The sequence below is a fragment of the Opisthorchis viverrini genome, assembly GCF_000715545.1.
Source record: "Opisthorchis viverrini unplaced genomic scaffold opera_v5_110, whole genome shotgun sequence".
Lineage (NCBI taxonomy): Eukaryota > Metazoa > Platyhelminthes > Trematoda > Opisthorchiida > Opisthorchiidae > Opisthorchis > Opisthorchis viverrini.
The window spans coordinates 914,318-939,782 of NW_008751760.1; the positions used below are offsets into that span (position 1 = coordinate 914,318).

The following is a 25,465-nucleotide window of genomic DNA, read 5'->3' on the forward strand; positions in this document are numbered from 1 at the left end:
TACTTTAAAAGACTATTTTTAGCAGACTGGCTTTTGCGTTTGAGCGCGGACTCCTGTTAACCTGGAAAGTGAGCGGGGGAAACGATTTGTTCAGTAACAGATTGCGTATTTCTCCGAAGTGATTCGGAAACGCCCAGCTTTATATTTCGCCACAAGTCTCACATTCAACTATTTCAAATGTGCTCAGATATGCCTGGATGTTCTATTACCTGCCGTTATCGTTGATCTCGCTTTCCCCAGAGTCTATGTACTAACACAATAATACTACAACGGTAGTTAACTGAATACCTTGTACCCAGTTTTAAATAAAGCATAAAGCGCCTCGGGCCCCCAGCTTCACTGATTAAGAGAGCTGGATCAAAGAAAAGAACAGCCCATCGGTAACAGCGATGGGAAATTCCACTGAATCAACTCATAGTCCTGTCATATCATAATATGTCAACTTGGATCAAAAACTCACCGAGGCTACCAGCCCCTGAATTGGTGTGCGTCCCAAGTTATAGAAGCTGATTTCTAAACTAAGTCCGGTTTAAAAATAGGCACCGCAAAACACATTCTCCAGAAATTAGTCATTATCCAGCTGCCAATCATCTGTTGGAAGTATCATTTTTCTGTTCTTGTACAACCGGGGTACATTGCCTTTAACTTTTCGTTGCTGTTGAACATTTTCAGTCATAGGTTGCTTTGGCCGCCTACATATTAGCCGCTCAGAAACGGAAACAATTTGACAAGTTGGACGTCTTCGAGGGAGGTCCTGCGCGTTTGCTTGAAATAGGTGGGTGGCAGAAAAAACGACCATGGGTTCATCACCATTCCCCTGTACAGTCATGTAACTGGGTTCGTTTCTGATTTGAAACAGAAAGTGCGTGCTCAGATATGCCTGGATGTTCTATTACCTGCCGTTATCGTTGATCTCGCTTTCCCCAGAGTCTATGTACTAACACAATAATACTACAACGGGAGTTAACTGAATACCTTGTACCCAGTTTTAAACAAAGCATAAAGCGCCTCGGGCCCCCAGCTTCACTGATTAAGAGAGCTGGATCAAAGAAAAGAACAGCCCATCGGTAACAGCGATAGGACATTCCTCTGAATCAACTCATAGTCCTGTCATATCATAATATGTCAACTTGGATCAAAAACTCACCGAGGCTACCAGCCCCTGAATTGGTGTGCGTCCCAGTTATAGAAGCTGATTTCTAAACTAAGTCCGGTTTAAAAATAGGCACCGCAAAACACATTCTCCAGAAATTAGTCATTATCCAGCTGTTAATTATCTGTTGGAAGTATCATTTTTCTGTTTTTGTACAACCGGGTTACATTGCCTTTAACTTTTCGTTGCTGTTGAACATTTTCAGTCATAGGTTGCTTTGGCCGCCTACATATTAGCCGCTCAGAAACGGAAACAATTTGACAAGTTGGACGTCTTCGAGGGAGGTCCTGCGCGTTTGCTTGAAATAGGTGGGTGGCAGAAAAAACGACCATGGGTTTATCACCATTCCCCTGTACCACAGTCATGTAACTGGATTCGTTTCTGATTTGAAACAAAGAGAAAGTGTGGCTCATTTCGGAGAAGTTGCGTACACCTGCTCGAATTATCTGGAGTGTCAAGGAAATGCACTGTTTGGACCGCGATCTTAAAAAATACTAAAGTTTTGCGTACATGGTGCAGAAATTAAACACCATTAAAATGATTGCTTGATGATGCGATCCCATACGATTTACAACCAAGTAAAGGGTTGAAACTCGTCAGTCACATAAATGGTCTTTCCCCCCTACCAACGGCAGATTGGCTGATGTTCTGTTCACTGAGCTTGGTATTTTTCTTGCAGTCGCTCCGTCACTGATCGAGCTGACATCGTCAGGTTAGAATTGCGCCCACGTGAACGAGTTGAGCAATGCTATGCTCGTGTATGAATACTTCCCATTTCCAGGGCGTGAATTTTGCGATTCCTGGGGTTGTGGGCTGTCGAAGGGAGTCCAGGAGCTTTATTTGTTCCATCAACTAAATGGACTTAACAATATGAGTTTGTAGATGCAATCATAAAACCATCAAGGTGCAACCACCAGAAACCAGGTTCGTCCAGTCTCCAACAAGGTTGGTTGTGGGCTGTCGAAGGGAGTCCAGGAGATTTACTTGTTCCATCAACTAAATGAACTTAACAATATGAGTTTGTGGATGCAATCATAAAACCATCAAGATGCGACCACCGGAAACCAGGTTCGTCCAGTCTCCAACGACAACTGCAATTTCTCGAAATGATTCTACCAGGTAAAATTCTAGTCCCTTCTTTTTGGATTGCTTCCGAAAACATTGAAGTGATGGATCATCACTAAGTCAAACGGGTTCGCGTCTGCTAATATACCACGGATACTCTTTTATGTTCCCCAAAAAATTTAGAATGACCAAGCAAACTGCTCAAAAAGAGGTGAAGCAGTAAATGATGTGACATTGAAACTACAGGAAAACTTGTATTGTAATTGATTTGGCCATCCAGTTGACTTTTATTTCACTGCGTATTGCTCACGGGCTATAAGTCAAACAGGATTAAAGGGGAAGCCAGAGAAAGCATAATATATTTGAGGATTAAGTGTTTGGATTTTGGTTTATCCCCAAAACTTACGTCGATCCCACCGATTAGGGACCACACACGATCGCTTTCGCACTCTCACATCGAGAGGGTAAATACTGGTGGAACTTTGATGATTTTGTCAAAAAACACGTCAGGTCCTGCGAATATGCGTGGGATGATCCAGTACAGATCTCGCTAATTTGTCTGGATCATATGATAGAAAGTCATGTGACAGCCGTTTGACACATTTCTTTAAAGTGAACTTCCCAGAAATTTTTGGGTGACCAAGTGATTGTGAGGAACTTTGCAGTGTGGGATAATCTTGGTCGCTCAAGAGTGAAACGTGATTTGGGTGATCAGAAATTTATAAAAGGATGAACGAAACAACCATTCTACGAAAGTCTGGATTACAATCGGGTGTAAAGGCTGACTGTGTGGGCAGATGTGTTAATTCTGAGATAACCCAATGACTGAGAACCGCCAGCCATAAGGACTACGCAAATCCTAGCCATACAGGTAATTTCCACAGATCCTTTATTCTCCTTAAAGTAACTGCTATGAGAGCGAGACATGGTTTCGCGGGACATTTCTACGGCCGAAAATAGTCTGTAGTCCTTAAGCGATGTCCGGGTCATTTAATATCCGCTTTGGAGTTCGCCGTGGTTGATGTATGGTTAGGCTTACTTTAATTCCCATGATACCTCATGAGGTTTCAAGTGTGACCAGATGAACTAGTAAAAATAGAAGCCACTGAATGTGGATGGCTGGAATTGACTGTATAAGTGTCAGTCAGCTTCAAGGGTGTATTTTGATAAGATTTTGAATGTTCAGGGATATTCATCTCATTACACGTTGCCCAAACAAAGGCACATTTCTGCACAGGAAATTGCTCGCTCTATTTCACTCCATGCGTCGGTCTTTAACTAACCCCAAGTGAAGCGAACCGGAAGAACCAGACACTAGGCTAGACCCAAATCCACGTAAATCCCCCGGGGTTTCACGTGACAAATGGTTTCTGAATTGGTTTGTAGGAATTGTACGACTTGTGAAGCAACAAACAAACGAGTTGTGGATGAATCTCTGGAGTACTACGAGTATTCCCTCTGGTGTTTAGTGTTGTGAGTGTTGAAGCTGAAGGGTGCATGACGAATATTTCTGGATGCGGTACGGAATCCTCACCGTGCTAATGGTTTCAGCCCTCCGTCTGACTACTACGTCCGGGGCACTCCACTATCTTCGATTGTGCTCAGTATTTGTTAGACCGTGTTCAAATCACCCAAAGAAACCTTGCAACAATCCGGAGGCCACTTGAATGTGATATGATGAAGTAGATTACAAGCTCGAACAATTTTACTGAGACAGTAAACTAAGTAGGTCTTGGGGACGAGGAAGCCTTTGTCAGTTTTGACGGACAACACACATAAGAGACGAGTGATTCGCACGAAGGACCCGCTTCAGCCCCATCTGTGCCCACAAAACTGATTGTACCGAGTGTGACCGTGTTTAAATTGAGCAAGCCGACATACAACGGATGGGTCGAATCAGCGCCCCTAAACGAGAGTCTCGGACCATTCCAAGAAACGTGAGGGAATTGAACAAACTGGAGCGGGACTCAACCAACGCTCTCCATGCATCTGCTGTGAACCAACTTTGGAAACCCGCGACGTAAATGCACAGCTACTCTGCGCTGAGTCATCTGTCCTCCTCATGACACTCGTGTTTTGAAAATTCTGATGGTGCCGAGTTAGTTGCCATTTGATCCGGCTGGCTCCACAATATGCGGATGACGTAAACACGAGAGGCCTCACGTGGCATGATAAGTCATCCCTAAGGTCAGGTGTGAAGCGCTTGTATAACACACACACAACCAGCGGCAGGACAGGAGATGTTTGCACCAATCCCAGCCATATGACAGTATGATGACCAGTCTCGGGCTAGTCACATTAGCAGCTTTTTTAGTATCCCTCATTGGTTCCTCGATAAAGGTCACCCTCGGTGGTCGAAACGTCGGATTGTTTCAATGAATGTGTCCGCTGTATGGTCACCGATATGTTCACAGTGGACCAAGAAACCCCAGCAACTAAGCTCGTTCAACTTCTTTGAACTCACCTCAAACACAACCTATCCAAATATGTAAATATGCTGTTTTATAAACAGAGCTTTCAGTCACAGCAAATTCTAGCCGACACCGTACCTATTATGTTCTGAATGTTTCTAAGCCTTATCTATTCTACTTGCACTTTCCAATTTGATACATTCCCGTTATCGTTGTCTTGTATGTAGACCTTCGTTGTTCTCTCTCACATTAAAGTTCACTTCTCTGGCGCATCCCTCTGTTCCGTCCGACCAGTACAAACTATTACCTCAAACATGATCACGTGACAAGTAAGAACAATTCGACGTCGTATCCAGGATTAGTTAAAACACGCCTCGTTCGTCACCATACAGGAAGAAATGCTACTGCGAACTTCCAAATAAGAAGCCCCTACTGGCCACGAGACAGACTATACAAACCTTTAAATACAAGAGAAACCGTAAGACTAGACCATCAGTCTCTTAGCTAATCAGATGTTGGAAAACTTTCGCAATGAGATCCGCTAAGCCAAGCTATTCCGTCACGTCACAGCTAATCATCAGGTTTATCGTCTAGTCTACCGGCTGATCGCTATTTCCATCCAGTCTGGCCACACTTGGCGCTGATTTTCTGGTGACTGTGTTCGTACTCAGATTAGCACGTATTCAGGCACACGATGTGAAAAACATACAGGTGCGGACCATCCTGGATTCCGACACCTTTTCAGTAACCTTGTCACTATAGTTGTTTACCATAGCAACAAAGCAATTACGCGCATCATGGTCAAGTGAGGAGCGGTAATGTGCCGGTGATTCGTAAAGCCTGAGAATCACAGACAGTCACGTGCATCCCCTATCGTTCACGTGGCTAACAGGTCAGGACTACGATAAGAAAATTCAAAATCATGGGTGACACCATATAGATTACCCAGCCCATCAAAGAGAGACAAGGTTATGGCGTGGTCTTCCGGATCCTGATTGTCAGTTTTGGCGCGCGATAAACACAAATCAAGGGAATGACAAAACACACCGACATACTTGTGCGTTACAGTGTACACGGAAAGAAACACGTGACACCAGTGGAACGTGATTTACGAGTAAATTGTAGAAGAATATGGGCTATGAATGAAACGCCAAGTTCTTTGTAATTGAGGTAGTTTCTGATGCGTGGTTGAATAATTAATAAACTGAACGGGAGAAAACCACGTGTGCGAAATTCTTCGCAGCATCTGCAGTAGGCATTCTCTCTTAGCAAACATAATCCTGTTCTCCCACCCTCAAAATACTAGGGCATATTTACTGCCGCTTGGCGCACGATCGCCTCAGCGTAAGGACAACACATCGCAAGAATTTATTTGTTCATCCGCATAGTCAGCTTCGTAAAATGTCACAAATGACCAGGTAAGTCAGCTAGATGACAAAAAATGCATTCATCAAGTGAAATTTGTCACTTACTTTCAAAAAGAAGCAAATTTCCATCGATAACCCATCTGTAAAAATTCTGTACTTATAAACACCCTACTTATATCGCAGCTGTTTGTATGACTAAATTAACTAACTTTCAAGCATCAGAGTGCTGAATCGATAATCTTCTGAATAAAGTATATCTTACTACAGCACACTTCATGTAAGAGATAATACTGTGTACGATGGCCGATGAACACTCTCCACTGAATCCAGGGTGCAGCAGAACTCAATTATTTTGCTTTAAAATCTGGTCGCTTTAATCCCTATTAAAGGAAGATGAGTCATATATATGCTTATCGATTCCACGTTTCAGTAAATCTCACCGGCCCTTAAAGCGGCTTGTTAGAACAACTCCGACACTCATTTTATTCCTCACGAAACCAGGATTTTCAGAACGTTTGTACTTGAATTTTTTACGAGTCTTAGTGATAATGATACGGGTAAAACTTGACTGTGACACTTTTCGTTAGTTGTCTGCCATACAGCCTGATAATAGCAGAAGAGCCGAACCCTGTTAGGTTACCCATGAATATGGGGTTGGTTTGGGTTCCAACCAATGACCTCCTCCAGCCAGTTCTTTGGCCCCCTAACCACCCACCTAAGTGCGTCCACTTAACCACCTACCTGCACGGTTTTGAATAGTCCACTCAGCCTCAACAGTCTCAAAGATTAGTTAAACAAAACGACAACGTTTTTTCCGTATGCTTCGAATCAGAACGGTATAATGATGCTACTCACGTTTGGCACAAACCTATCTGAAGCCTTGCAGTAATCTGACCCGGTTAATCGAATTCGATTTCAAGGGTAGCAGGACACAGTTACAGCATCTTTGTGAACGGGCTTGTCAATCGATTGATGGTTCAACTTTGCAGTACACAGTAAACAAGTTGATAATGCATGCATACTCCGCGAATGATTAGCTTGATGGGACAACCGTCAGCTCCCCTCATCACCGAAACGTAGCTTATGCATATGAAGTCAAACTGATGGTTTCTGTGACCGACATTCTAAGTGACAAAACAACTAGTCAAAAGGCGGATAATCCACAAGTCATAGTGATTCACTTTCACCATCAAATAACTTTACAAGCGTAGACCAGTTGCAGAGCCAAGTGAATGTCTGCTGAGGACGGTAACCGCATTTGAGATGTCTGTGTCTGCAATGGAAGCGTCAAATATTTTCAAATATTTTCCACTTGCAGTCACATACAAATAGGGCCGTGAAATCCTCTCAATAAAGAGTAAATTTCAAAAACCAGGCTGGAAAATTCCCCCCGAACGCACAGGACAAATCACTTAGCAATGTGCCAGTTTCCAAAAATGAAAATGAACCGGCACTAGGAATACGAGAAGCTTTTGAATCAGAACTCGAAAATATTACCGTATACCAGTCGACCGACTTTCTCGAAGGGCTCTTTTCGCACAACCACGTGAAGGATAGAAGAGAGCCAGAGGCGGTCAAACAATGACTTGGTAGCGAAGTAGAAAAGCCATTACCAGCAAACTCAGCTGCGCTGGTCATTGCCGTCTTCCTGGATGGGGACCCCGAGATAGTCCATATCAATTGTTAGAGACATCGTCAGACATGGCCCAGTCGCACCCTCAATGGCACTCGTGCATCCAAGTTATTGCCTTCAATGCATAGCTCCCTTCCCAATCCCCCCACTTGACAGCCCACTAACAGTGCTGGATTTGTGCACCAATTTATCATCTTCCGCCTGCAATGCGCAGCCACCTACCCCCTCCCGCCAAATAATCGGTGAACGGAACTGCGGTAGCTACAACCACTATACGACAAGTACGCGGTTATTACAGCTGACAATGGTGATGATGATGTTCTCTTCTGTTCAGTGAATTTTCACTGGTTCACAGCCAATCACATTGGTTTATTTGGTTGCCTCTGGAGATGAAAATGATAAGTTTCTCAACAGAATTTCACACAGTTTACTGGGAGGAAGTGCAAGCAGTATTGACAGTGCTTTTTGTTTGCTAAGGAGAATGAAGCTGTTCAGCCAAGTTGAATTCACATTAGGTCCCCGTACGCCATAAAGTTCCGACTTTTAAATCTAGTCTGCAAATCTTAGGTGTCCTCTCAAAATTAGAAACACCCAGAAAATTCAAATTGGTCTTCGTGTGAGAACTTGTCATTCGTGATCGAAGAACGAATGGTGCTGTTTCCTGTCTACGTGCGAATAAATTACTCTTCTGACTGGCCACCTGTATAGTGAGGAAATCCCTTTGCCGCGAAATTATTTACTAGCAAATACGAACTAATCAGTTACAAACTACTGGACAGGAAAGTAGGTGTCTCAAATGCACTTAGTTTTTTTAAAAATTGAACATTCTCAAGCGGCTTTTCGAACTTCCATAAATATTCATATACGCAAGTGAAAACGAACACTACAGAGCAATTCTACAAGTTCCGTTATAAACTTCACATTTGATTAGACGCAGCTTCGATGAGATCACAGATTACTCACATCTCTCATCAGTAGTACCCGCCGAAACACCTGTAACCAAATAGTAGCGCCCTCAATGTGTGGTTCCGACGGTTGTGAATTCGCATATCTTCATATTGATGAGACATTCGTACAACAACCTTGTCTTTTTAGCGTAAATCAAATTTGTTTTAGGAGTGAAATCTAGTTTGAGAACCACACTGCTGAAAAAATGGGCACTATTGCGCACACGACATTAAAGCGTTATTATATATATACATATATATATATATATATATATATATCAATACAGGAGGTGAATCAAATTGACCTACTCTGATTAACTCACTTGCGTATACCACCGATTCACACTTTTAAGCACATATCTTTCAAGTGTATGAATTTATCGGAAAATGGGAGCTCGATAAACATCGGCTAGCTGGTCACTTATTATAGGCGCTCAAACCGGAAGCTTCGAACTGTGAAAGACGAAATGTTTTGCACACGTGACAAACCGATTTCGATGTGGTCACGTCCACAGAGCCGTCTGACCAGATAGCTTTCGATTGGTCGATGGGACAACAGTGGAACAACAGCAACAGCAGCCACAAAGGCATGTGATATCGTAACGCAGAACCAGGTCACGTGCCTGCCTAGTCGCCATGGTCTATCTCAACAGGCGTCACCTCCGTCTGTTGCGCCAGGAACTCGGATTACATCCCAGATGTCTAGAAAGCCGTCCGATTACCGGGCCTTCCTAGCTCAGACCGAAACTGACTGATATAGAAAACGTTCACTTTCGAGCCAACCCGAGTTTAACAGACGCACACTGTGTGCGATGGAACAAAACTGCTAGACTCGATATCCAAAAGCCACAGTCTGATCATGTGCCACCTAAAAGAAAGAAATTTTCCTTCCTGTGTCCGTACTTGTACCTGTGCCTGGGGTAGATAACTAGGAGTTCGTTTGATAGGATTTTAGAACTGGCAAGGTCATTGTGAACGCTGTCAGCTCTCTTGCGGTCGACCTAAGATAGAAAGCAAACAGACCACTTGGAACTGTTCAGGCTATTTTATCGGCTTAGAAGCATCAATCTTGAAAACTCCGTGGATGGATTTTGTCAGAAGCCAAAACCATAGCAGGTGGAATACTGAATTGTGAGCCATACAAGCAAAGATAGCCCACCGAATGATTTCTACTACAATGGTCTTGCTAAGAAAGACCGACACAAGTTATGCGGCTGATGTTTTTGTCTGGTTGCTAGCCGATGTTTTCACCTAATTGCCAATGTTTAACCTCTGTCGCGTATTTACCAGATGCTCCTTCGTCACATCTACGGTCTAATCTATTCGGATTTTTGTTTCCAGTTAATTTATCAATTTAAACTGGGCTTTCATAGCTTGTTTAAATATTTTTTAAAATTTTCTGAATAACCAAATGCCTGAAATGGGCTTTTTAAAGGAAATTTCCTTGGCATTCGCCATTTTGTGGCACTCGGCATTTTTCCCGAAATCTCATCATGTGTTATTCAAGAGGGAGGTTTTGAAAGTGTAAGTTGAGGAAAATAAGACACTGGTCACTTCCGGAGAAACTGAATCGGTCTTCAATACCATGAGTTCACAGTAAGCTGAAGAATTCCTGATCAGTACTTCATTGATTCTACGCAATACATTTTCTTTGCTGAGGTTGTGGACTCTGTCTTTTTCCAAAATGTGAGTTGTCCTTTTCGCTGGTTGTGGCATTCTCTTCATTGTAAGGCGCTCGGTTACTGACAAAAATTGTCGTAAGTCCATTTCCGCCTCTCACCCTTGATGATGTTTGTCACGTAAACATGGTCCCGAAAGTTACTCAGCCTGAAATTAAGCCCACACTAAGCTAAACACTCAACTCCTCACTGGAGTGATATTACTCCAGACAGATTTGTCATGGTTAGACGTTTATTGAACATTTTAGCCCAATATGCTTTAAAGAGGTTCTCCCGAATTTAATTTCTCCCTCGGACTTTTGACAGCTCACTACCGGTTTGGTCCTGTTTGTAGCTAATTAAATGATTGTAGTCCCGATTTTTACTTGACTGGTTCGGTCCTGATTGATGGAAATACATACAGAAGATTTATTCTACATTCGTTTAGATGTTGCACGAGAATAGCTTTTATCCAAAGACATCTCGTCAAGTGCAAATCACACCATTCAAAAATAGAGGAACACCTCAGTCGAATACAGATTAAATCGGACGGCATACTTTGTTCGTAAGGTTAGGCAGTTCAGCTCTCACGAAGGAACTGATGGGCTGTTTCATCAATAACCAGGCATTTTCCTTCTTCTCAAGTCGACCTCCACTTGTAATGAAAAACGGAGATGTTGCGGATGAAACTGAACGATTCATTCAACATGCCACCGAAGCAACCAGAGTGCGAACGCTCTCCCAGGAAGCTGTACGGTAAAGAAACCGATTCGGACCTCTTTCCCGAAATATCATGCGCATTTGTCCCTTGGCAATTCCCTCTTCTAGCAGCCTCTTCCTCAGAACAACCGATTGTCTATGTAAAGCACAACAACGGCGGTTAGCTGTTGTTTCTTAGTTCCCCTAAGAAACCACAATCGACCGAAGCTTTAGTTAGGAGACCAGCTAACGGTTTGGCAAACTATTGTCTATCTATGCGCTTGCTTCCTGTAGATATAAGAATAAAGCATACGGAACCGTGCTACTGGCGCAGGTGGAAATAGCAATAGGCTACAGAAAACTGGTCGTCTGTAAGAATATAGTAAAGAAAAATTAAAATTATTTATCACACAATATGAGCACAATCTGGCCGCAAAAACAGACAAATTCCAATGCATTTTCTAGTCTTCACTTTTTGATATCCATTGACAGTTTTTATCGTGAGCTAACCTGATTTACCTAGCCCCTTCTGGCTTCACGACTGCGATTCTTCTTAAACAATTTGTCAACATGTGCAGGCGAGTTTCTGGTTCATTCTTTCATATGATTTCAGCGAGTTGATGAAACTGAACAAAACCAGCGAGCACGTTGGAAAAGCGATTGAAATAAAACGCGTATTGATAGTTTTTTCTGTTGAAACTTAATCGTGTTGGGATTTACGTGGACACATAAAATTGTTATATAACGGCTTCACATAACACCGGAAGTGTATCCTAATCATGTTTACGAAAGCTGTCACTTCAACTAACTCGGCTCATTACTTCAGATTTCAAGTTTTCCAATTGATTGGTCGTCCGTATATTCTCGAAGGTTAGTAACCGTCTCAGTGTGAGTTTCCCATATCAGTGTTACTTCTATCGGTCACTCTTGCCACGTGTAGACAAAATTCGTTTGCCATCGTTTGGCACTCACTGGATCAAAGTTCCCTATTGGTAAAAAAGGGTCAATTCTTGCTTCACTAGTTGTCCAACTTTCCTATAGCCGACCGCGTGTGACGAGTCTGCTGAGGCCTTATGAACAACAGGTTTCTGATAAGAATTGACAATTCTGACTGGGATTGCCACTAACTGTTTGCGCATATAGTGTTGAGCACCTCACGGGCTAAAGCCCTGCCATGAAACAACTTTTTCTGCACGGAAGACTTTTATTAAGATCTCACTAGGGAAAACAGTTTTTTTCAAAACCATATTAAAAAACAGTTATCTGGGCGTCGGATAACTGTTCTGCCCTCTACGTTGGACTACTGCCATAGCATAACTTTCACCATTCGTCTGTACACCCTTTCGGTGCCTAGCTGCCACGCCACCTGAAAGAAGCCCGAGGGCTGGGATAATGCTAGGTCGCTCAAGCCTAGACAGGAAAGAGATCGGTTTTGAACCACGGACCTTCCGGTCAGTAAATTAGCGCTCTAACCGCTTGATCCATCTCATCCCTTCATCTGCTACATGGGAGAATTGGCTTTCCAGAGGTCGCTCCTACACTATCCGGTGATATCAAAGAGCCTTTCTTGATGGGACTGTGGTTGATCAGATTGTGCCTCACATATGACGGCCATCACTCAAACATACCGCTTGCACACTATGATTTCAATGTGATAAAGTTAAAAATCAACATAGCACAAGGGATAGCTTAATAATGACAAAGTATATAAATGCACTGATATGTCGCAATTCTATTTGCACGCATTCGCCTTCAGTGAAGTTAGATACCCTTATGTGAACCAGGAAAATCTGTTGCTAACTTCATATCCTGTGTCCTAGTGCAGAAGCGCGTACGATGTCAACCCATTTCAAGGAGAAGTTCTCTCATGTAGGAGGGTTCTCTTCTGGAAAATGATGCCTCTGATCATGTAATAAGACGGATCTTGGATTTGCGAGGGGCATCAAAGTAGTTTCTGCTTTCTCACTTAATCAAAAGATATTTATCTCCTTGATTTGGTGATTATGCTGGAGCACTCTAATAATTCTCCTGGGTTTAATGAACATAGCTTTTATCCTAAAAATTCAGTCAAACCAAGAATACCAATGGCTGCCACCAGACAAAAAGATATCGGGTTCCCTTAATTTGAGTGGTCGAATCACGAGGTTTTCTGTAAGTAATATCGTACGTTCTCTGCAGCAAATTGCCATCGTCCAGCGTTGACCGGGAGTGCAGATGACTTACCCAATGCCTTTACCCACAGTTGGCCGGGACCCAAAACACGTTTGATGTATGAAGCCAACTCGTCAATCAGACTTTCTGACCGGGAGTGCAGATGACTTACCCAATGCGACTTAAACACCATACCTTACCCACAGTTGGCCGGGACCCCAAACATTTTTGATGTATGCAGCCAACTCCTCAATCGGACCTTCATAAATTGCTGTTTATGCTCTTGGGTTAGGACAGCCCTCAAAGCAAAGTAGTTCAAAATATCTAGTGGTGGACTCACGCATGGCTCCCCAAGTGGAGCCGCGATTTTGCCTCCTTGCAGATCAGATCAGACTGAAGAAGGGTTGCCGGAACGAAATCCTACCACCATTGCCTTGTGAGTCACAGTTTCGAGTCGGCTGGCCATATTTGCTTGCGCACTGTACACACAGAAGCGGGTTCCTGTTATTTTACGTTTCCCCAATCAAACCAAATCTGAGACTATGAGAAGTCTGTGTGCAAAAAAGAAAACTTTCAACCGTAAGCCCACTCAGTCCTACTTGGTCTTTCTGAGTCAGCAGTCAATGGACAGAAGTCAAATCTACAATACTACATATGACCAACCAAGCTACAAAACCAGTCAAATAAAGGGGAAATTTCTCTCTCACTGTCTTCAGCCATTCATGCGAAACACACATTTACAGGTTTGTCTATGGCAAATGCTGTCTGGATAAACACGTAAAGGGATAGTCGGAGGTAGAGCCAAAGTAGCCAGATGTGAGTCAACTATTCTTGCGCATAGAACCGAGTGTCTCAGTTTACTCAGCATTGTCTCGTTGAATACCTAGCGCCCGGGATGTCTGACTGTGCGACAGAAGAGTGGCTGATTGCCTGGGGTCAACAGAATGACCTGGGACCAGCAGATGAAGGGTTCCAGGTTGTGAACTGACCACTATCTGGCTATTGTCTCATAGAACGCATCGGATATTTTGGAATGCATTCTGCCTTTCTTTGCGAGAAAAAGCAGTGTGTTCTACCGAAGTAGGTGTCATCGCAAATGCTGGTGAACTGATGAAGGACAGACTAGGATGGTTCCATCGAGGTTGGCCATTACGAAGTCGCAGGACCAACTTGGAGTGACTTAGTTGCGCTGCCGGAAAAGTGGCCAAGAGAGACTGTTTGCAAATATGTAATCTCCCCTGCTTGAGCACCTTCCCATGGGACCTTTTCCTTTCGACATTAGCAACCAGGTCTTATTTAGCTTTGTGCAGTTTTTCTGCTCGGAAAAAGTTACAGCTGGCCATTCTCTGGTAGAGTTCATTTCAGGAAAAATTCTTTCTGCAGTCCACCGGGGATAGAAACTTCGTCCGCCTTATAGAATAGTGTCTTGACCAAGCCGCGTTTTTGCCAGTGGTGCAAAGTTTGAAAAGAGGATATGCTAAGCATTCCAGATTGTTTCACGCATACATGCAATCTCAGAACAAACGTGGGAAAGGATCTTCCTAAAAGTGACAAACCGCAGACTCAGAACGATCTCATATCAATCAGTCGCATATGACGGTCCCATATAGATAGTTGACAATCATTTGTAAGATGTACGGACCCGGATTATGACCTGGTTCTTGCGTATGTTGAAGCCCGTTTTTTGCGACCGTAAGGAACACCGACAACCAGTATCGTACTGTGAGATCGTGAGGCAGAATAGTATGCCAGTTAGAGGTATTCCTAAAGGAAACTACTTACAAGGTCGCTGAAAACTCTTCGACAGCCCACGACCGGTTTCGCCCTTCTTGTGGCTTAGCAGGTAGGCGCAGTCCACGAATTTCCGTCAACCTTATGTTCTACTTGAGCTATTCCTCTTCAAACCCGTGAGGATGCAGCCGTCAAACAGTGTATCGACGGTAGCTCTGTAGGACGCTGCCAAAAACAAAACAAATCGTCCAACCTAACGAAGACTGGTTTGAAATACGAGGATGTACGAATTTGGAGCAGTATGGACACCAATTTTTCAGAATGGACGAATGTAGATAACAAGGAAAAAATGATGGGGGCGGGGTTGCAGTTAGTTCATCCTGTTTTCAATGGTACAGGGCCTGTTCTGCGAAGTTGAACATCTTACTGGTAGGTTTCCAACTATATTGATTTTGCAGGTACACTCTAGCGAACTGCTATCTCAGGGTCTACGTGTTTCACAGCAATTCATACTCCAAATGAGATGATAGATCACAACTCTTAGATAAATTTACAAAACAGAGTAGAAAGGGTTCCGGTAGACCTTGAAGTGGGAAGTCCAGGTGCACCTGACACAGACGGAAAGACGAGGAGCGGACTCAAGCTACCGACCTCTCATGTTCCAGGCAGGCGCTTTGCCGACCGAACTACTGAGGGCCGTCACGCTTATGTACCCGAAATCCACACTAAATCGGAGGTCGGCGGTCTGTTTCCATCCTTGTTTTCACGACATGTGTACATGGACTTATCACTTTAAAACCATATTCTAAAAAACAAGTCTTACCACATGAAAGTGACTTTTTTCTGCGACTCCTAAGGATAAGACGTACAGAGTCAAACGTATTTTACTGCAAATAGTTAAAAGTTGATACGTTAGCGTCCTGACATAACGAAATGTTGATAATTTGTTGAACGTTTGTTTTTTGGAATCCATCTACCAAAATTTCTTACAAACATGCTGATATTTTTTCAGGAACATAACTATTACTCGTTAAATGTGCACTGGACATTCCTTCTCTTTACTTGTTCATCTCAGATTATTTACGGTAATTAGGTTAGCGTTGTCATGAAGGTACTGACGGAAGTTGACCAGAGGTTGTTTAGGAAGGACTTGACCTAAAGCTCAGTGAGATGAATCCAAAACCTATGAAAAGCCCAGTAGGGCTGAACTCTCTGAAAACCGGTCATCTGAGTTCTGTGACACTGTGGTCACTTTGCTCTGAGCAGTCCAGACAAGTCGAAGTTCCAAATCTCATTACTCTAGCCAAAATATGGAAAAGTCTGGAAGATGGTTTGTTTATATATGATTTTCCAAGAGGCTTTGAGGTCAATGCCTTCCAGATAGAATGGTGATTTTTTTCAAACCAGCTAGGTGTGATTAACTTGAATCTGGACAAGGCGAGCCACCACTTATTTTCCAATCAACCGGCTCACATCACATCACCGAATTTCTTTTCTATGAAGAATTTAAAACAGATAATGCAAAAATTTGTTGTACACTCAATGTATTTCATTTATTGGAATGCACACACCTTAAAGCTTGAACCAAACTGGTTGAATGAAACAGTAATCGGAACTTACTCAAGTTTAGGCAGTTCAGTCACGTCACAAGTGAATTATCAATGACTGGCCTATACACATTAGTGACGTGGTTGGAAAATTTGTGATCAAGCAGAAAAAAACAGATAGTCATCCACGGCGAACAGTACGTATGTATGCTGTGCAGTCCAATCTTACTGGATACCATAAAGCGTCACCCATTTGTTTATCTTTCCGCTCAGACGATTTGGTCACTTTGTTTGCTGGGTGCATTGTTGATCCCGGAAAATAAGTCCTTTTGATTGGTCCGGTCCAGCTGCAATGTGGTTGGCCAGTGAGGGCGTGCAAGAACAAAGTATCTTTAGCCCAGGTAAGAGTGCAGCAATAGATATGAGCCGAAAAGCGCTGTGTGAATGGCCTAAAATGAATCCAAGTCGAAAATGAGTGTGAACCTTTTCTGCTACGTAAACACGATCAATACTGGCGGACTTACACGAACACGCCGAAACCACCAATGTGGGTAACACGGTTGAACATCCCATACAGAATTGCCATTATTGACTTAAGTCTTGAAGTAAAAGAACGGAGCTGATTGAATTATGGTGATCAGTTCGTTATTTCTCAGCTATCATTGTTACTCCTGAGAACAAAAACCACAGGAGGGAACAACTACCGGAGAGCCTACATGCATCGGTCCCTTAGGGCACTGTGTCTAGGGGCAAAACTTTAGGTAGCCGGCGCGCTGAACACCTCTCCATTCTGCCAACTGGGTAGATCGAACTTCAGCCTGTTTGATCTGAGAGTTCAGCAACTCAATACTGAACCAGTTACCCTGTTTGGTATCAACGGGCTGGTCAATTTCGACAACGGACAACGTGAGCCACCGGTTCCATCCAGTTGACAAGGAGACTAGTGGGGCTCAGATATGAGGACTATGGTGAGTCCTGTTGATCAAAAGCTGGCTTGAAACCTCATTGTTGATTTCACGCCCGTGAAAACATGGCCATTCAATTGGCCTGCGCTGAATTGTTCCCACCTATTTACGATGATGGATGACCTGAGTCGACACGGGTGATACGCGCACCCCACTTAGCAAACGCAGATAAGCTTGATCAAGTGAAGGCTTCCGGCGTCCACATGTTTCAGTACGATTCGTGGTCACTATTGTGCCTGACTCAGGAGCTTGTGATACGTAAACCACACTGATGAGACAGTGGAACAATATTTTCCTGGTCGATCAGCTATGAGTGGCGAAACCAGATTACGTGTGCCTAACTAACAACCACGGCTGGATGAATGGTCATCCAGTGGCTGTGACCGAACCATCGGTCGATCATCTCCACATTTATCTGGCTCTAAAGCCTACACACCTGATTCAAACGAACCGTATCATTTGGGGGGGTCCCACTCTGATGGTTCGATATCTAATGCTGATCTTCTGGTCTTTATCCGAGGGTCGCAGTCTAGTATCATGACACAGGAGCAAATCCTGTCAATGCTGGACCTCCGCACACTTATGGAAATCTGTCTCTTGATGCCATCACCGACAAGCCGGTGTGTGCCGATCAACCGAAAGGAAGCTTTTCGAGAAAAGTTTGCCACCACGAGGACCTTACACTGCCAGAGACGAAAAGATTCAGCATCTGCTGTTGACGTTGAGGTCACGGAAAAAAATATGCAAGAAAACCTGCGGTCTATCTTCGGACGCTCCCTATCGCAAACCACGTAAATCGTCGGCCAAGTCACGCAATGCTGCCATCTGCTCGAAGCTTGATTGGGCCAATTATAGGAAAACAAGTTGGCTCTAAGATCTGCTCGGTGATTAGTTCGTCTCCATGTTTGAACAAACTCACGTCCAGAAAACACTCCAATTTCACTCTGGACGCTCTTGTTGGGGGTTCCAGCATCAGTAATTACCTAAGGAATGTCCACAACATTTGTGTCGCGTTCAGAGTACTCTAGTTCCGAAGGTACCAAATGAGACTTCACCAAACTGAATGAGATCAGTCTCACTGCCATCCATGTCTTGTTCAGTGGTTTCAAGGTGTTGGCTGATTGCTGAAGCCGTAAACTTCAGCCGCCTTTGCTGTAGTTTGCACTTCTGTATGGAGACATTTGTTTGAAACCTGAAATGCTGTTACACGCTTTGCTTTGTCACTGTTCAGCGGCTACTTTTAACCTCGGTTTGGGGTTAGTTTCACACTTTGAAAGCCTTCAAATTGGTTTCGATTGACATAATTTTCAGGTTTGTCGGGGCGTTTGGAACACTGATACCCATGGTTTGGTACATTGCACAGTCCTATGGGGATCCGGCAGTTCTTTGGAAGTTTGCGGCTGAAAAGGAATGAGGAGGAGAGACCCATCATTCTCAATATTTTCCATTATAGCAGTGGTTCTTAGAGTGTTGATGCCGCGACTGAGCTGCCAGTTCCATGACACTTTAGTAACAACAACTGATTCGGTGCAAATCGTTCGGATTGCGTTAAAGCGAGGCTTGAAGCTTTTTTGTTTTGCCAAGGAACAAATCATTCCTCTGGGTCTAACAGAAATTACTGGTTATGTTAGTCTCCTGTTTACAACCAAGATGAAATTGGTCTGAAACCACCAATAGCAGTTACTGAAACTTCTGCTGTTGCTCTGCCCAGTCCGTCGCAATACTTTTAGAAGGTCGGATAATTATATCAGACGGTTTGTTAGTGGCTGGCTACGTTCATCGGAGGACGCCCCAGTCAGCTATATTCATATCGGCAGATGTCGTGAGTGACCGGATATTTCAAACCTAAGTTCAACCATCCAGATAGAGTGGAAAGCGCATACGGAAATGCTGCTCTCAGTGCCTTACTTAGTACTACACAAGGTGATTGATATCCCTGAATTTGCTGGAATGCTTGTGTGAAATGAGAAGCCAAAGTAATGCGCTTATGATTATCCCTTCGATGTCATGTCAACGAGTGTAATTTTTGTTTTCGTCCATGAAATTGTGATCACTTCACAATGAGGTACCTGCTTCCCTTGGCCCCCCGAGGCTGTTGTACAACTGAGGTTTCCTAAGGTCAGCCAATGTCTGCTCAGAATTTCTGACTGTCTACTTACCTAGGGCATTTCCGCGCAGGGTTCGGCGTTGAGCCTTCTTTCTTGCCAATGGCTTTCATACTTAAACCTGCATGATAGACAGCTTATGCCTGGTTTGTGACCGATTTCTTGACTGTGTTTTCGCTTACGACGTCTCGAAGAGTGCTGAGCATTGTTTGTTCCGTCTTCAGTAGATGACTAAGCGTCTCGGCATGTTTCCACACCAAGCGCTATTATGTACCTCGGAAATTCATTTCGCCCGACTGAAATCCATTGAGCGCATGCGTTGAATGAGACGTTGGCATCCTTTTTAATGTTCTCCTGTATATCCTTCAACGTCCGTCGCTAGCCTTTGCATATTTGTGATCATGCTTTTCGAAAAGAAACGACAGAAGTTTACAGTAGCAATATGTAGCAACGAGTAATAGTTCAATCCCGAGATGTAATAAGCCTGAACGAGTTTATCTCGTATCACCCTCACACTGTCCGTCGGGCTATCAAACCTCACTGGATTCAGGCCCATATGAAATGATCTCGATTAACTCAATGTCATTTATCATGCGGAATCTCTGCTGCTACCGGTAGAAGTGCTGAATGCATACTTGTCTAGATTTTGCAGGTATTCCATGGGAAAACCTGGAATAGCCAATAAGATTTCTGCGAGAGGCCACCACAATCCAGTCCATCCATCCGAGCTTTTGAACGCCCACCCAACGTATTGCAAGCCGTGAAAGGAAGCATGGTCGTGTAGCCTTAGCGTATGTTTGGTTTTCTCGATTTCCGGTGACCCCGTTCAACCCAGGCAGATTTTCACTAATTTTGTAGTCGATTTTGATTTGTTACGCACATGACTCCTAGAAGAGGATACTCTGTCTTGAGACTGCGAAGTTACAGTAAGGCCGCTTAAATGACTCAAAGGATGTATGTAGTGGGCTAACCTCAACGTCCCCAGTTCCCACAGATCCAAGCAATGCCTATTCCGGGACAAGCTCACAGCACTTACCAGTAAATTGTGCACCCGTTGTAAGCAAAATAATGACGTATTTCATTACAATGAGTGATAACGCACGAATTCCCATTATTGGTCGCGGATAACTAAACTGGATTTTCTCACGGAGATATTGTTTAAAGAAAAGTGTTTGATCAGACAGCCATTTCTGGTTCATATATTTGGTTGGGGAAATTAAGAAAACCAGAAATATACCGCAGGCAAAAGGCAAAAACCCAAAGCAGTTGTTTAGTTGAGTCGTAAGCAACCATAAAATTAGCCATCGAACAAGTTATTAATTTGTGAATTCACTGAAGACGGTTCTGTTTTTTTTTGACAAAGTGGGATGGCCTGTGTACTAGGTTGCTGTTTATTGTTTGGCACTTTGTGTCCACAGAAAAATTGATCAAACCTAAATCTGTTGGAGAGGCTCGGTCTGCTTTATTTGACTGACTTCTTGAGGCGCATTGCTCATCAACTCATGGATGCAATTTAGAGCGCCCACGAAAACATACGGTGTGAAAGATTTAATCCCCGCCCATGGTGAGAGAGTTGTTTAGTGTTTGCCCTGGCCACAGTAAGGTTAATAGTTCTTCCCCCGCCTCATCCATAGCACAAATGGTAGCTGGTGGTAGATTGATCAGCTGTAGAGCCTACTTAGGTTTGCAAACGTTTCTCAGTTTCAACAGCCGTTTGAAAGATCTCTCCTTCAGGCAAGTGGAAGTTAACTTATGATCAAAGCTGGAACAAAATAAGATTTAAGACACTGTGACCCTTTTGTGAAAACACAGGCTTACCACGTAGTGGCTCTGATAGGGGGTTCTGAGTAACCACGCTCAAGGGTGTATGATGCAGAGCGAACGTGGCAGTTTTAAGCAAGAATATCACTAGTCTGGTAGCTGTCACCATTTTCTTTTTGTTATTGCGTGATGGTAGTTCACCCAAAGCTTGAAACGGAACGGGGTTGTCTGCTAAAAAGAGGCACATCGCTCACCCAAGGCTACATCTGACATCAAGAAACCGTTTTTTTGCTTCTGCTCGGGTCTGAATTCTCGCTTCAGGCATTTGATGGTTACCAGACCACGGAAAGATGAGGAGCATAACCAAACAGAAAAAGTGCTCCTTTTTACGTGGAACCTATTCAGGGTCCTACAGCACAAAGTTTTAAGCAGCAAGGCCCTCTGCGATCGACTACGCTTTTCCGTCAATCATTAAAACCTTCAAGATAAGTTGTATAGAGACGACAGAATATTGAACGAACTAGCTTTTGCGTCGTAACTGAACTTCAAGATCTTTTTCAGGTCCACACTTTATCCTGTATTCAGTGTTTTACGTATGCATTAGATTGGGAGACAACTCCGCATCAGTTTTATCTTTATCCACAGCCATCAGCGATTCAGCCTCGGGGACTCTCAGAGAAAGTTGAGGCTGTGATTTTCGGAGAAGTTTTGAAACCCCGCCAATGGACCACAGTTGGCTTTCGGATAAAATTCGCCTTGTAGTAGTTTATTTCGTACGAAATGACAGTTGATTTTGCAGCTTGAACTGGGGTTAGAACCCTGAGCCCCTTTACATGAATGTGGAACAGTTTGAGCTATTGATTGCACTTCAGTAGTGTGGATTATTTACACCTACAAGAGACATGGAACCGCTTCCAAAGATCAGATATCACCTCGAAACGACCAGTAAAAGCGAAGTTTTGGATCTCGGAGTACTTCCTAAACGGTCAATGCCAAATTGTGTCTGAAACGCAGTGCTTACGAGTCTATCATACATTCACAACGAAGTGAGAGTAAATGAGGTGCGTTCACTTGTTAAGTGGTAATCTTCCCATGCGCCAAACCATAGCATATTGATCTACCAGCATTCTTAGTCCCACCTCTTGGACAACTACAATTTCCTAATCCATCATCCCATACCAAACCAAGTACAATTTGACCCGAACGCCTGGAAAATTGTAAGGAGAACATTTCTCGTTCATATTCTTGGGTTTGTTCATATTCGGATTGAGTTGATAAGGGCTCGCGTGTTTCTCAGGCTGCTTGATGGTTGGTGCAGAAGCTACATTTACGCTAGCTTGTTAGAATAGATTTAAAGGCTAAAATCTGTCTTTGAAACGGACCAGCTGATTCATAGCACTATCAAGATGATTCTGTCCAGTAATTTTATGAGCCATCTCTTGCCAGTTACTTATTTTGGAAGGAGAACCACTGTGTGCTTCTCGATGTTCAGTGTTTGATTCCTGGAAAGGGGTTATTCCAGGAGGGTTTTCGTGCGTCAGCATCATGATCATTATCAACAACAACAACAACGCATTGCACAAGGTCGAGATGTGAAGCCGTTGACACTTTTTTGATTGTTTACTCTTTTGATGACTCACTGGATATCTCTGGCAGGTTTGAACAATAAACTATTTCTCATCAAAGAAACGGTTTGAAACATAACCGTGTATGCAAATTCAAATTGGAATCCTTAATTACACAAGCCGCAGTAAATAAGTCCTTGTAAATGTAACGGTTACAATTCAGAATACACTGGATTTACTCTTGCGTTTGCTGGTGGTTGAGGACAAGGCTGAGTCTCACACGAAGACACCTATAACTGTTCGAGTCAAATTTTGACCACAAAACCAAATAAAGATTGTTGCTGGTCGCTTGACGTAGAAACGTTTGACCACGAGTGTGGTGGCTATCGTGCGTCGTTTTTGAAAACTGCGCTTTCGATTTTACCAGAGAATCAGACGCCCTTCGCGAGGAGTGGGGATCTATCATTATTTGGTTTACTGCGTTCATATCAAGCAGGTCACGTTGACAATCACAATGCGATAGAAATAGATGGAGGTTTCTTTTTTTCCAAATTGTGCTAAGGCTTTCAGCTACGGTAACATTGATCATACGGTGCTTGGGATCACACTTGACTTCGGGCGTGCGACCACTCACGTGTCATTTGTGCGTCTGGGTATTGAAGAGACTAGCAAAGTGATATCTGCAGATGAAACTAACAAAATGTCGAGAAGGAAAACTATTTGTTCCAATTCCCAACAAATGAAATTTTGACCATGGGGTTCTAAGTACACCTCAAAAAAAGAGACAAATTAGCAACGCTTGGAGCCTTCCTCAATGTGAGGAAACCACAGCTTTGCTTTCGCTTTTGAAGGGCACAGATGGGCTGAGAATTTGTAATCTCGCAGCATAAAACTGAACAGGTGGAAAGTGTTCTATGCATGTTCTTCAAATGCGTTGAGCAAGTCACACTGCGTGCTCCAACGGCCAGGTGCATTGCTTTGCTTGCAGCATCCGAAGCACCTCGACAGTGTAGACCAGCACACTACCGCATCCTAATGAGTCGCTATGAAAGGGCTTAAAATTAAACCAACCGATATTTTCAAGTAGCAAAACAGGAGGTATGCAACGTTTTGAGTCTCCTGAGCCAATTAAATTGACTTTGCCAGTGAGCTTATCCAAAATACTTGGTCACAGCTAGATGCCAAATCATCGCGGGGGGGGGGGGGCGGAAAAAGGATGAGTGAGTTTGAATCTCTATGAGACAAAGTTCTTGATCGAGATTATTGGCAGTTGCACAAAAGCTTGAAGTTTTTGGACGTGATACTTTGTGTTCTTTGATCAATTTTATGCATACTGATACACTAAATTTCGCTAGAATATAGTAGAATTGACGGCCGTTGTTTCAAATAAACACTTTTTGCTCCTTCCGTGTACTGTGCTTAATGTACTTGCTGCCCCCTCCGGAAGACAACGAACGGTTCCAAGGCTGTTCTCAATTTACAAGGATGTCAACTTATTCCGGGACTCGAGTAGTCCCCAATCTGGCTAAACGATGCTTTAGGAGGTGTGGGAATTACTCCAGGACACCTTACAGAGCCTATCTGTGCGCACTTACAAGCTCAGTCGGAAAATCGTTTTGCAGTGGCTGAAAGCGAATGAATCTGACTCCAGCCTATCAACCAACGTGAATAGTAAACTGTCTTCAACATCCAATGATGTATCACGCAAAACACCTCTCCCAAATATGAGCGTTCTTCTGTTTGCTTCACATTAAACTATCTTGTAATTTGGCAAAATTTACCTGATACTTCCTATACAGCAGAGGTAACTAACGACTCCCCAACCAAAATCCAGAAAAAACAGCATACTTCACAGCCAACCTTGTTTGAAAGAGATTTTGGAGTTATAAAACTGTTAAGAAAACCATAGCCTACTAGTTTTTACTGATATTTCTGCTTCTTTTTCGTAGTGGAGAAAATTTCTTACTTTTAGCATATACTAGTTAAGAATGTGGCTGTAAAACCGTGCACGATTTCATGATAAAAATAGTAGCCGAGCATAAAATGACTTTCCAATGGCTAGTTTGACATTTTTCGTTGGAATCTGACAGATTGTTATATCCTCATTCTCGTCTCTCATCCGGAAAAATAATCGAAGAGCCCTGCGAAGTCAGACACAAATTATTACGTTTGCTGCTTAAGAGAAAGAAGGGTTTTCTCCCGGATTAGGGCTGCTAGAAACCCTCCCATTACTGTGTGACACAGGATGAAAGTGTTTTTAGACCTTTATTTCTAAATCACTAGGGCCACGCATTAATGGAACGCAGCCGCCAGCCAACTGGAAACAGATTGTGGTAGAACTCAGGTTGTCGAATCGGTAGTCTATGATCTTATCGACTCAACCACTTAGGGACTTGTCTACTTCCCCGCAAGGCAACTTCGCCATCCCAGTCATAAGTACAGAATATTCCAAATTCAATCTTATTATTTCGGTTTTGTGTGGCTTTGAGATCTCACGTTCACCTCTGGATATCAGTATGCCTTTGCTTAAGGTGTAGGCGGTAAAGAAAACTTTCGACATTTATGTCATGGTTATTGCTACTAGTCCTTGGAGATTACTGATAGCTGTGTTTCGTAATAAGTAGTAAAGCGGTTGCCCCTTCGACTGTTTCTGTAGTTTCCAAAACAGCGCTCATTGTAGATTCGGTTAAAGGCCGTCCGAAAGTCC

The 25,465-nt window shown here is 43.3% G+C and overlaps 1 protein-coding gene across 1 annotated transcript in view; it reads left to right on the top strand.

Moving 5' to 3' along the window:
* T265_05501 (hypothetical protein) overlaps window positions 1-25,465 on the top strand; it is a gene marked incomplete at both ends in the record, with an annotated part of 42,417 nt that overhangs the window by 4,419 nt on the left and 12,533 nt on the right. Inside the window, 2 exons of the mRNA XM_009170523.1 lie at window positions 679-775; window positions 17,755-18,118. Of these exons, the coding sequence (XP_009168787.1) occupies window positions 679-775; window positions 17,755-18,118 (461 nt within the window). The remainder of the gene's footprint in view (window positions 1-678; window positions 776-17,754; window positions 18,119-25,465) is intronic.